The sequence below is a fragment of the Corvus kubaryi genome, unplaced genomic scaffold (assembly GCF_017639235.1).
Source record: "Corvus kubaryi isolate FWS band 111438036 unplaced genomic scaffold, C.kubaryi_AGA036_p1.0 37002, whole genome shotgun sequence".
Lineage (NCBI taxonomy): Eukaryota > Metazoa > Chordata > Aves > Passeriformes > Corvidae > Corvus > Corvus kubaryi.
The window spans coordinates 53852-65469 of record NW_024581006.1 but is presented as its reverse complement, the minus strand read 5'-3'; the positions used below and the strand labels follow the sequence as shown (position 1 = coordinate 65469).

The 11618-nt window shown below is 68.8% G+C and overlaps 1 protein-coding gene across 3 annotated transcripts; it reads left to right on the top strand.

The window, feature by feature from the left end:
* Positions 1-11: 11 nt before the first annotated feature.
* Positions 12-11316, top strand: AGAP2 (ArfGAP with GTPase domain, ankyrin repeat and PH domain 2). 3 transcript variants are annotated; one of them, XM_042020529.1, is made up of 19 exons: positions 12-657; positions 2416-2474; positions 2779-2866; positions 3190-3275; positions 3350-3491; positions 3570-3704; positions 4307-4428; positions 4492-4644; positions 5232-5318; positions 5396-5500; positions 5571-5715; positions 5791-5907; positions 6673-6819; positions 7093-7152; positions 7377-7528; positions 7605-7695; positions 8199-8421; positions 8978-9233; positions 9925-11316. In XM_042020529.1, exons 1-19 carry the CDS (start codon positions 546-548, stop codon positions 10180-10182), a joined length of 2538 nt encoding a protein of 845 aa, XP_041876463.1. In that variant the 5' UTR covers positions 12-545; the 3' UTR covers positions 10183-11316. The 3 variants fall into 3 exon arrangements, with proteins under 3 accessions (XP_041876463.1, XP_041876464.1, XP_041876465.1); XM_042020530.1 differs by lacking the exon at positions 7093-7152; XM_042020531.1 differs by lacking the exons at positions 12-657; positions 2416-2474 and having other exon boundaries at positions 3388-3491.
* Positions 11317-11618: the final 302 nt, after the last annotated feature.

The following is an 11618-nucleotide window of genomic DNA, read 5'->3' as shown; positions in this document are numbered from 1 at the left end:
GGGGGGCCCCCCGGGGGGCCAAGGGCACCTTGGAGGGGCCGGGGGAGCGGGGTCTGGCCGCCCTGGACATCCCCCAGCCCGCCGCGACCCCCCGCCGCCCGCTGCTGAGCCAGGCTACCTGGGGGGGCCCCGAGGGCCCCCCGGAGGGCAGCAGAGCCCCCCCGCCGCCCCTGAACCCCCCCATAGCCTCCCCGCACCCCTCCGCCGGCGCCCGCCGCCTCCGCCTGGCCGGTCCCAAACCCCCCAAGGCGGGGAGCAGCGGTGGGAGCCGCGGGACCCCCGACCCCCGGGCGGGCAAGGCCCCCCTCAAACCCGCCGGCAGCCGCCTCTCGTGGCCCGAGGGAGAGGGCAAGGGGCGCCCCAAGGCGGGGGGCACGAGCGAGGGGCCCCCCCGGGCCCGGCTGTCCCCCAGCAAGGGCAAGAGCAAGACCCTGGACTACAGCGACCTGCAGCCGGGGCCGGGGGCTCTGGCCCCCGTGCCCCCCCCCGAGACGGGGCTGAAGCGGGGCCGCGAGGGGGGTCGCGCCTCCACCCGCGACCGAAAGATGCTCAAGTTCATCAGCGGCATCTTCACCAAGAGCCCTGCGGCGACCCCCACCCACCCCGCGCCCCCCTGGTCTCCCCCCGCCGCCGACCCGGCCAGGGCCACCCCGCACAGTGAGTACCGGCCCGGGGGATCCCGGGGGGCGCCCCGGCCGCGGCTCGGTGTCCCCACGCCCCTCGGTGACCTGGGGCAGCTGTGCCAGTGCCCGCTGTGGCCGTGGTGCTGTGCCTCAGTTTCCTTGGCAGGGGGGAGGAGGCCCCCGGACCCCCGGGTCGTGTGTGGGGCAGGGGGACCCGTCTGCTCCCCGTGCCTGTCGGGGTGGGGGTGCTGGGGAACGGGGGGGCTGTGACCCCCCCAGGCTGGGCCACCCCACACGGGCGGTCCCAGGTTTTTGCACCTTTGGGGCGACGTGGGGCGCCTGATTTGGCGGGGCCCGGTGCTGGCCCTGGTGGGGATCCCGCGCCTCGGTTTCCCCATTGGGGGAACTCCATGGGGGTCCGGGGCGACCCCCACCTCTGTCATTCTGTCCCGCCGTCCGCCTGTCTATCCTCGCCTCCATCTGTGCGTCACATCCTGTCCCCCATCTGCCTGGCCACCCCGTGTCCTTCTGTCCCCCCTGGCGTCCCTCGGTCTGCCTGCACACACCTTGGTGCCATGGGGTGCGTGGGCAGTGCCTGCAGGGCCCGGGGGTGGCAGCTCGGTGACAGTGAGGGGTGACAGGCAGCGGCGTTAACCCCTCCCCGGCTGCCACGCGCGTGGCGGGGACCCGGCTCTGGGTGTCGGTGGCAGAAACTGAGGCACAAGAAGGGGGGACCCTCTGCCTGTGCCCTGCCTCAGGTTCCCCCTTTGTGGTGCCGCGCTGCCCAGAGGGGCTGGGGATGCCAGGTAGGAGATGTGAGGGGCCCAGGGCACGTCCTTGTGCCACACCAGGTGCTCGTGCCATGCCGTGTCCTTGTGCGCCACACGCCGCTGCGGCCTCGTGCCACCACATCCTTGTGCCCGTCGCGTGCCATGCCGTGTCCTCGTGTCGTGTCGTGTCCTCGTGCCATGTCATGTCCTCATGCCATGCCATGTCCTCATGTCGTGTCGTGTCCTCATGCCACGCCATGTCCTCGTGCCATGCCGTGTCCTCGTGCCATGCCTCATCCTTGTGCTACACCATGTCCTTGTGCCACCACTGCCACGTCCATCGTGTCCCTGTTCCACACCATGTGCCCACGCTGTGCTGCGTCCTCATGCCCGACGCTGTCCCGCACCGCTGGCGTTGTGTCCTCATGCCCATCGTGTGCTGGAATCCACGGCGTCCTCGTGCCACCCCACATCCTCGTGCCGCGCTGTGTCCTGGTGCCTGTCACGGCCTGATGGTCCCCACTGTGGCCTGGTTACCACCGTGTCCCTGTGCCACACCACGTCCTGGTGCCCCGCTGTGCCCTCATGGCCGTCATGTCCTGGAATCCATGGTGTCCTGGTGCCACGCCACGTCCTGGTGCCTCACCGTGTCCTGGTGCCTGTCACGGTTCCCACCATACCCCTGTGCCACGCTGTATTCTCACACCACGCTCCATCCCCGTGCCCGCCGTGTCTCCATGCCCACTGTGTCCTCGTGCCTTGGCACACGACGCCTCGTGCTGCCACGTCCCCGTCCCTGCCACGTGGCATCTCCACGTCCTCCCGCCGCCCCCGCGGGCCCGGTGCCGTTGCTGGGTGACAGCTGGTGGCCGCCCACTCAGGAAGCTGCTGCTGCTGCGCTGCAGGGTGGGGGCCCCCCGGGGATTGGGGTGCCAGGGGCTGCTGGGGGTGCCGGGGGCTGCTGGGGGTTGCCCGAGGTTCCTGGGGGTCCCGGGCGCTGTCTCACCCGTCTCCCTCCGCAGAGGCCTTGGTGAACAGCCAGGAGTGGACCCTGGGGCGCTCTATCCCCGAGATCCGCCTGGTGGGTCCCATGTCCCCGTGTCCCCGTGTCCCTGTGTCCCCATGTCCCTGTGTCCCCATGTCCCTGTGTCCCCGTGTGCCCGTGTGCCCATGTCCCCATGTCCCCGTGTCCCCATGTCCCCGTGTCCCCGTGTCCCTGTGTCCCCATGTCCCTGTGTACCCGTGTGCCCATGTCCCCATGTCCCCATGTCCCTGTGTCCCCATGTCCCCGTGTCCCTGTGTCCCCATGTCCCTGTGTCCCCATGTCCCCGTGTCCCTGTGTCCCTGTGTCCTCAGCCATCCTGACATCCCCTCTGCCCACCCAGGGAGTCCTGGGCAGCAGCAAGAGTGGGAAATCAGCGCTTGTCCACCGGTTCCTCACTGGCTCCTACGTGGGCCTGGAGCCCACCGAGAGTGAGTGGTCATGCAAAGGATGTGGGCATGGGATGGACGTGGGCATGGGCATGTCATGAGGATGGGTTCAGTGATGGAGTGACCGTGGGGATGGAGATGGAGGAGTGGACATACCCATGGAGCTGGGCATGGAATGGACGTGTCATGGGGTGGACATGGTCATGGAATGGGCAAGGTCATGGTGCTGGTCATGGCTGTGGGACATTTGGGGTCAAAGTGCTGGTCACACGCGGTGCTGGTCATGGCCGTGGGACCTTCTGTCCGTGTGGGCCAAGCACAGCTGCAGGGTGCCCCCTCCCTCCCCTCCCCCTGCCCCACCACAGGTGGACAGTTCAAGCGTGAGGTGACGGTCGATGGCCAGAGCCACCTCCTGCTCATCCGGGAGGAGGCCGGCGCCCCCGACGCGCAGGTACGAGGGGACCGGGGGCCGGGGGGGCCACGCTGGCCAGAGCCGAGCCCTGACCCCCGCCCGTGGCCCCCCAGTTTGCCAGCTGGGCGGACGCCGTCATCTTCGTCTTTAGCCTGGAGAGCGAGAGCAGCTTCGAGGAGGTGACGCAGCTGCACGCGCTGCTCAGCGACCTCCGCGGCACCAGCGACATGGCCCTGGCGCTGGTGGGCACCCAGGGTGAGCCAGGGATGCGGGGGGACCCTGTGGGGGTGGGAGCAGCACGGGGGACCCCCGGCTCACCCCCTGACTCCCCAGACAAGATCAGCTCGTCCAGCCCGCGAGCGGTGGAGGACGCCCGTGCCCGGGCGCTCTGCGGGGACATGCGGCGCTGCCTCTACTATGAGACCTGTGCCACGTACGGCCTCAACGTGGACCGGGTCTTCACCGAGGGTGGGTGACCACGCCCTGGGGCTGGGGGGCTGCGAAGGGGGGTGGCGAGAGGGTGGGAGGGGGCTGGTGACATGGTGTGACGGGGACAGTGACCGGTGTGTGATGGGGACTGTGGCCAGGTGGGATAGGGACGGTGGCCAGGGTGGAATGGGCACAGTGGGAGGGGGCTGGTGACCTGGTCAGACAGGGATGGTGGCCAGCGTGGGATCATGTCTGGGTCGAGGGGAATGGTGGCCAGATGGCACAGGGCCACGTCTAGGTGAGACAGGGACTATGTCCAGGCCACCCTACCATCCCCTGGGACAGGGACCATGCCCAGGTGGGATGGGGACAGTGGACGGGGTAGTGCAGGGGACCATGTTCAGGTGTGCTGGGCCCGTGGCTGGGTAGATCAGGGACCATGTCCACTCCATGTGGGATGGGGGCCACGTCCAGGTGGGATGGGGACAATGGCCAGTGGCTGGGTGGGATGGGAACCATGTCCAGGTGGGATGAGGACAGTGTCCAGGTGGGATGAGGGTGGGGACCACGTCCAGGTGTGGGTATCCAGGCTGTGGCCGGGCAGGTCGGGGTCCGGCCCTCCTGACTCAGGGTCCCCGCAGTGGCCCAGAAGGCCGTGGCGCTGAAGAAGCAGCAGCAGCTGATGGCGTCCTGCAAGTCCCTGCCCAGCTCCCCGAGCCACTCGGCCGCCTCCACCCCCGTGGGGGGCGTCCACCCCGGCCAGGTACCCCCCGGCCCCCTGCCCCGGCCCCCGGCCACAGCCCAGGCTGACCCCGTGTCCCCCCAGACCAGCAACGGCGGCCACACCAGCGACTACTCGTCCTCACTGCCGTCCACCCCCAACGTGAGCCACCGGGAGCTGCGCAGCGAGACCCCGGCCCCGCTGGGGACCCCCAGCTCGCTGCACCGCGGGGCCAAGCGCCGCACCAGCCTCTTCGCCGTGAGTGCCCCCTGCCAGGGGGGTGGCACTGGGGGGCGTCTCAGTTGTCCCCTTGGCATGGTGGTGGTGGTGACACAGGGAGATGTGACATCCAGGGTGTCCACTTGGCAGGGTGATAGCAGTGGGGGGACATTGTCACCCAGAATGTCACCCTGGTAGGGTGGTGGCAGCAAGGGACATATGGCACCTGAGGTGTCACCTGGCAGGGTGGTGACATTGAGGGGCATGTGGCATCTCAGTTGTCCCCTTGGCATGGTGGTGGTGGCACTCAGGGACACGTGGGCACCGAGGGTGGGGATGGGGGATGCACAGGGCACCCAGAATGTCCCCACCACGGGGCTTCTGATGTGTCCTCTAGCAGGGTGCTGGGCACACATGGCATCCATAGTGTCCCCTTGACCTGGTGGTGGTGGCACAGTGGGACACGTGGGCACCCAGGGTGTTCCCACCACGAGGCCACAGTGGTGGGGTCTGTGGCACCCCAATGTCCCCCCCACCAGGCTCCAGCAGTGGGGGGGCATGTGGGCTCCCCGGTGTCCCCAGCTGTGCCACGAGTCCCACCCCCGTCCCTGTCCCCGTCCCCGCAGACGCGCCGCGGCAGCGACTCTGAGAAGCGCAGCCTGGACAGCCGAGGCGAGGTGGCCGGCAGTGGCCGTGCCATCCCCATCAAGCAGGTGGGTGGTGGCAGTGGCAGGAGGACACCGGTGGGTCCCAGCGTGCCCTCTGTCCCCTCACTGTCCCCTGTCCCCAGAGCTTCCTGCTGAAGCGCAGTGGCAACTCCCTGAACAAGGAGTGGAAGAAGAAGTACGTGACCCTGTCCAGCAACGGCCTCCTCTTCTATCACCCCAGCATCAACGTGAGTGTCCCAGGCCCCTGTGGTCCCCAAGGTGTGGGAGGGCCCGGTGTCACCCCCGCTGTCCCCGCAGGACTACATCCACAGCACGCACGGTAAGGAGATGGACCTGCTCCGCACCACGGTCAAGGTGCCCGGGAAGCGCCCGCCTCGCGCCATCTCCGCCTGCGGCCCCTCGGCCAGCATCAACGGGCTGCTGCGGGACCCCGAGCCGGGCAGTGAGTGACCAGGGAGACACCGGGCAGGGGGGGACACCACGGGGACCACTGTGTCACTGTCCCTCCCCCTCGCAGCCGGCGTCCCCTCCGTGGGGCTGAGCCTCCCCCCCGAGCCGGGGCTGAAGGTGGTGGGCAAGGGCGAGCGGTCACTGCAGCGCTGCGCCTCTGCCTCGGGCGCCAAGCTCGCCTCAGGTGAGTGATGCCAGCACGTGCAGGGACAATGCCACCTCCCGGGGCACACACAGGGACTGCCCCATGGTGACCCCACTGAGCACGGCGACTCCTGGGCAGCTCGGGGACATGGTGGCCCTTGGTGGCCCTTGGTGGCGCCGGTGGCTCTGGAGGCCACGGTAAACCTGGTGGCCCTGGTGAGTCTGGGGACCTGATGGCCCTTGCTGACCCTGGTGGTCACAATAACCCTGGTGGATTGGGTGAGCCCAGGGACCAGGTGGCCCTTTGGTGGCACTGGTGGCCACAGTGAAACTGCTGGGGACCTGGGAGTCCCAGAAGCCACAATGAGCCTGGTGAGCCCAGTGAGGCCAGTGGCCCTGGTGACCCTCGTGACTCTGGTGAGCCAAGAGGACTCTTGTGACCCTGGTGGCCCCAGTGATTTTGGTAAGACCAATGAACTTGGCGGCCTTGGGAGTCCTGCTGATCCCAGTGAGATCAGTGACCCTGGGGAGCTCTGATGACCCCAGTGTGCCCAGGGCCTCTGGTGGACTTGTGACCCTGGTGACCCCAGTGAGTCCAGTGGCCCTGGTGGCCCAAGTGATATTGCTGTGCCCAGTGGACTTGGTGACCCTCATTGCCCTTGCTGACCCAAGTGGTTCTGATGGACTTGGTGACCCTGGTGGCCTCAATGGTCCTGCAGAGCTCCGTGGTCCTCGTGAGCCTGGTGACCCCAGCGACCCCGGTGTCCATGGTGCCCCCAGTTCCCCACGTGTGGTCTCTTGGCAGAGTCCCCCTTGTCCTTGGAGGCCGTGTCCAGCCCCGGCAGCGCGGGCAGGGACCCTCCGCCCTCGCCCCTGGTGGACAGGAAGAAGCACCGGCGGAAGAAGCTGATGACGCCGTCCAAGACCGAGGGCTCGACCGGGCAGGCAGAAGGTGGGTGCCACAGCTGTGCGTCCCCAGCCCCAGTCACCCATGGCGCTGAGGGGACAAGGCCACCGTCCTCCACGGCAACGACGCCCCAGAACAGCCCAGGGATCTGGGGTGATCCTGCCCCTCACCCCCCATCCGTGCTCAGCCACGCTGCCCACGCATCCCCCTCGCTCTGCCACCGCCTGCCACCTTCTGCACCATCCCCAGGGCTCCGCGGGCCCCCCTGACTCTGTCCCCGTTTCCTCTCTCCACTCCTGCTGCCCGGACCCTCCGCAGCCAAGCGCAAAATGTGGAAATTAAAAAGTTTTGGTAGTTTAAGAAATATTTATAAAACAGGTAACGTGGCGTGAGCGGTGCCTCCCGTGCATGTGGCTGTGCCCCCCTTGCCTGCTGCTCGCACACACGCCGGGAGGGGTGGGGACCTCTGGGGAGGGGGCTTGGGCAGAATTTGGGTGCTGGGGTGGATGTGGGGGGCTGGAGTGGGTGCTGGGGCAGCCCAGCCCCCCACAGGTGTAGGACCTCCCATCCCACCGCCCCCCCGGGGGTCTCTGGTCCCGCAGAGGAGGAGAACTTTGAGTTTCTGATCGTGTCAAGCACGGGGCAGACGTGGCACTTCGAGGCCGGCAGCTTCGAGGAGCGCGACGCGTGGGTGCAGGCCATCGAGAGCCAGATCCTGGCCAGCCTGCAGTGCTGCGAGAGCAGCAAGAACAAGGTGGGACTGGTGTCGGGGGGCTGGCAGGGTCCCCGTGTCACCCTCCCGCCCCGCTCACCCCCGTGTGTCCCTCCAGGCGCGCATGGACAGCCAGAGTGAGGCTGTGGCCATCCAGGCCATCCGCAACGCCCGTGGGAACTCACTCTGCGTGGACTGCGGGGCACCCAGTGAGTCCCCAGGGGCACCGGGGAACAGCAGGGGGACACGGGTGGGCGTGGGGCATGGGGGGATGTGGGTTCATGGGGCAACGGGGATCGTGGGGAGCCGTTGGTGACCCGGTGCCATGGGTCCTGCAGAGCCCTGGAGCCAGGTGACGGTGCCGTGGGGTGAGACTGTGCCACAGGCCATAGGCTACCGGGCAACCAGGGTGAGGGGGGACCGTGGGCCACATGATGCCGTGTGTGACATAATGCCGTGGGCCACATGGTGCCAGGGGTCACACCGTGCCAGGGTCACACGATGCCATGGGACACACGATGCCGTGGGTGACACGATGCCGTGGGTGACACGATGCCACATGGCGCCACGGGTCACACCGTGCTGTGGATCACAGCAACCACTTACCACACCATGCCATGGGCCACACCGTGTCCCACACCAGGGGGTGCCCCGAGCCCAGGGGTGCCACAGGTCACCCCCCACCCCAATCGCCACCCCTGCTCACCCCCAGACCCCACGTGGGCCAGCCTGAACCTGGGCGCCCTGATCTGCATCGAGTGCTCGGGCATCCACCGCAACCTGGGCACGCACGTGTCGCGCGTGCGCTCGCTGGACCTGGACGATTGGCCACGGGAGCTCACCCTGGTGCTCACGGCCATCGGCAACGCCACCGCCAACAGCATCTGGGAGCAGAACCCGCGCGGCCGCTGCAAGCCCACCCACGAGTCCTCCCGGTGGGTGTCCCCCAGGCCCACCCCTGTGTCCCCCCTGTGTCACCACATGTCCCTGATGCCACCATGACACCACCCTGATGCCACCCTGCAGCCCCTGATGCCCTCTGTCCCCACCCTGCAAGTCACCGCTGTGCCATCCCACAGACTCTGATGCCCCTTGTCCCCGCGTCATCGCGGTGCCACCCCCTGTCCCCAGTGCCCCCGTGTCCCCACCCCCCTGTCCCTGGTGCCTTGTGACCCCACGATCCAGCAATGCCACGCTGCAGTCTCTGACACCCCCGTGTCCCCATCTCCCATGCCACCCTGCTGCCACCCTGTGTCCCTGACCTTCACGTGTCCCCTGTTTTCACTCTCCCTGCCCACTGTGGTGCCCCCTTGACACCTCTGTGTCCCCACCACCGCACCCCCGGCTGCTGCCCCTTGTCCCTGCCACCCCCGTGTCCTCCCATCACGGCAGCGCCCCATGCCCAGGGAGGAGCAGGAACTGTGGATCTGTGTCCCCGTGGTGCCACCCTGCTGTCCCTGACACCCCGTGTCCCCACGCCCCCATGCCCAGGGAGGAGAGGGAATCGTGGATCCGCGCCAAGTACGAGCAGCGGCTGTTCCTGGCACCGCTGCCCGCGGCCGAGGCGCCGCTGGCCGAGCGGCTGCTGGGGGCCGTGCGGGAGCAGGACCTGCCCGCGGTGCTGCTGCTCCTGGCCCACAGCCACAAGGACCAGCTCAACGTGGCCATGGGGGACACGGACCGGCGCACGGCGCTGCACCTGGCCTGCGACACCGCCCAGGTGGTCGTCACCCAGCTGCTGGTGTGGGTACGTGGGGCAGGGCATGGGTGTGGGGGTCTGGCCGGGGGAAGTGGTGGGGTCTTGGGGTGGCTTTGGGGGATGTGGTGTCGTCATGGGTGCTGTGACATGGCCACGAGGGAGATGACACAGCTGTGGGGCCGTGACATGGGTGTGAGGGATGTGGGGTGGTCATGAGGACCATGGAGTGGTCACGGGGGACGTGGTATGGCCTTGGGGGATGGGGTGTGGTCTTGGGGATCATGGCATGGCCAGGAGGCAAGTGACATGGCCATGGGGACCATGGGGTGGCTTTGGGGGCCATGGGGGGTGTGAGGTGTTCATGGGGCACCTGGGGTGGGCTTGGGGATCACGGCATAGCCGGGGGAAGATCGTGGGGCTGTAGGGACCGTGACGTGGCTGTGGGGGATGTGGTGTTGCCGTGGGGGATGCGGGGTAGTCTTGGGGACCGTGGCATGGCCAGAGGACAGATGACACGGTCATGGGGGACATGGTGCGGTCTTGGGGACGATGGCACAACCACGGGGGATGTGAAGTGTCCGTGGGAAGCCTGGGATGGCCACGGGAGGGACGCTGTGCCAGGACACCCGGGGGTAACGACCCATCCCTGGGGGACACATTCCGGCCTTTGGGGCTATGTCACAGCCACGGGGGCCGTGTGGTGGCCTCACTCGCGGGTGACGCGCGGCTGTGCCCGCAGTACGGGGCCGATGTGCGGGCACGGGATGGCCACGGCCGCACCGCGCTGTTCTACGCCCGCCGCGCCGGCAGCCGCGAGTGCGCCGACATCCTGCTGCAGCACGGCTGCCCCAGCGAGGGGCCCGGCAGCCCCCCGACCCCCGGCAGCCCCCCGACCCCCGGCCCTCAGACCCTCGGCGGCCCCCCGACCCCCGGGCCCCGCCGCCGCAGCAGCTGCGCCAGCGTGGGCCCCTGCGAGCCCCGGTCCGCCCTGGTATAGCCCTGAGGGGCCCGGAGCCCTCCGGCCCTGCCCGCAGCCCGGGGTCACCGCGGTGCCACCCCCGGGGTCATCCCGATGCCACTCTCGGGGTCACCCCTTGCCCACGGTTTGTATTTTTGATGCTCTATTTATTATCCTTTCCATGTCGGGGTCTCCGCTGGTCCTGTCCCCCTCTCCGTGCCAGGGACCCCCATGCCGGGGGTCACAGTGCCACGCTGCCACCCAGGTCCCCTTCCTGTCCCCTCCCCGGGGTATTGTGCCCCAGCGTGGGGTGGGCACAGCTGGGGTCGGGGCACTGAAGACGGGGTAACCCCTGCCCATGTCACTCCTTGCCCGTGCCATCCCCTGTCCCTGTCACCCCTGCCCGTGTCACCCCACTTGTGCCAGCACCCTGCGCGTGTCACCCTCTGCCCCTTCCCTTGCCCCCTGCTCACATCACCCTGTCCTACCCCCATCCCCGTTCCCCCGCGCTGTGTCCCCCTCCCCGTGTCACCTCCCCAGCCGTGCCCCCTTCCCCAAGTTACCCTCACGCTGCCACCCCGTCTGCCCCACCCCCGTGTCCCTGTCCCCGTGTGCCCCTCGGCCGTGCCCCCCATCCCGTGTTCTTGTCCCCGTGCCCCCCACGCTCTGGCACAGCCCCGGCTCCGTGGCAGGACCAGAGCAGACCCCGACGCCTCCCCCCTTTTCTACAACCACCTTTTGTACGCCCCCTCCCCCCTTCCGCGGCCTGACACCCCCCCCCGTGGCCCGACCTCCCCTCGCCCCCCGTTTCTCGGCGTCCCCTCGGGAACCCCGTTAATTTATTGCTTTGTTTAGCGATAGGATAGAGCCAGCCCCTCCCTCCGCGGGGGGCACCGCCGGCGGGACCCCCGACCCCCTCCCGCCGGCCTGGGGGGCACCGCCGCGTCCCCCTCCCGGGACCCCCATGAATGTAGGGGTGCCCCGGCTGTGACGCCCCCAACACGCCCCGGCGGGGCCGGCGGGGCTGAGCCAGGGACCCCGCGCGGGGCCGGGGGGCGGGAGGGGGCGGGGGGCGGCCCGGGGGGGCGGCCCGGGGCCGCCCGGGGGTCGGGCCGTGTACAGTGTTTTCATCTCTCGGGTGTAACTGTAAGTACGTGACAATGTCGGAAACTGGTGCTGTGACCCGCTTCGTCCTTCCCGCGGGGGGCACGGGGGACACGGGGGTGGCAGGAGCACGGAGCGTGGGTGACAAGGGGTGCTGAGGGCGTGGGGGCGGTGAGTGACACAGTCACAGCTCGGTGGGTTACACAGGGTGACGGGGCGGTGGGGACACGGAGTGGGTGACACAGGGTGGGTGACACAGAGTGGGTGACACAGAGTGGCAGGAGCACATAGGGTGACACAGGGGATGGGTGACACAGGGTGGGCGACACAGGGTGGGTGACACAGAGGGGCAGGAACACATAGAGTGGCAC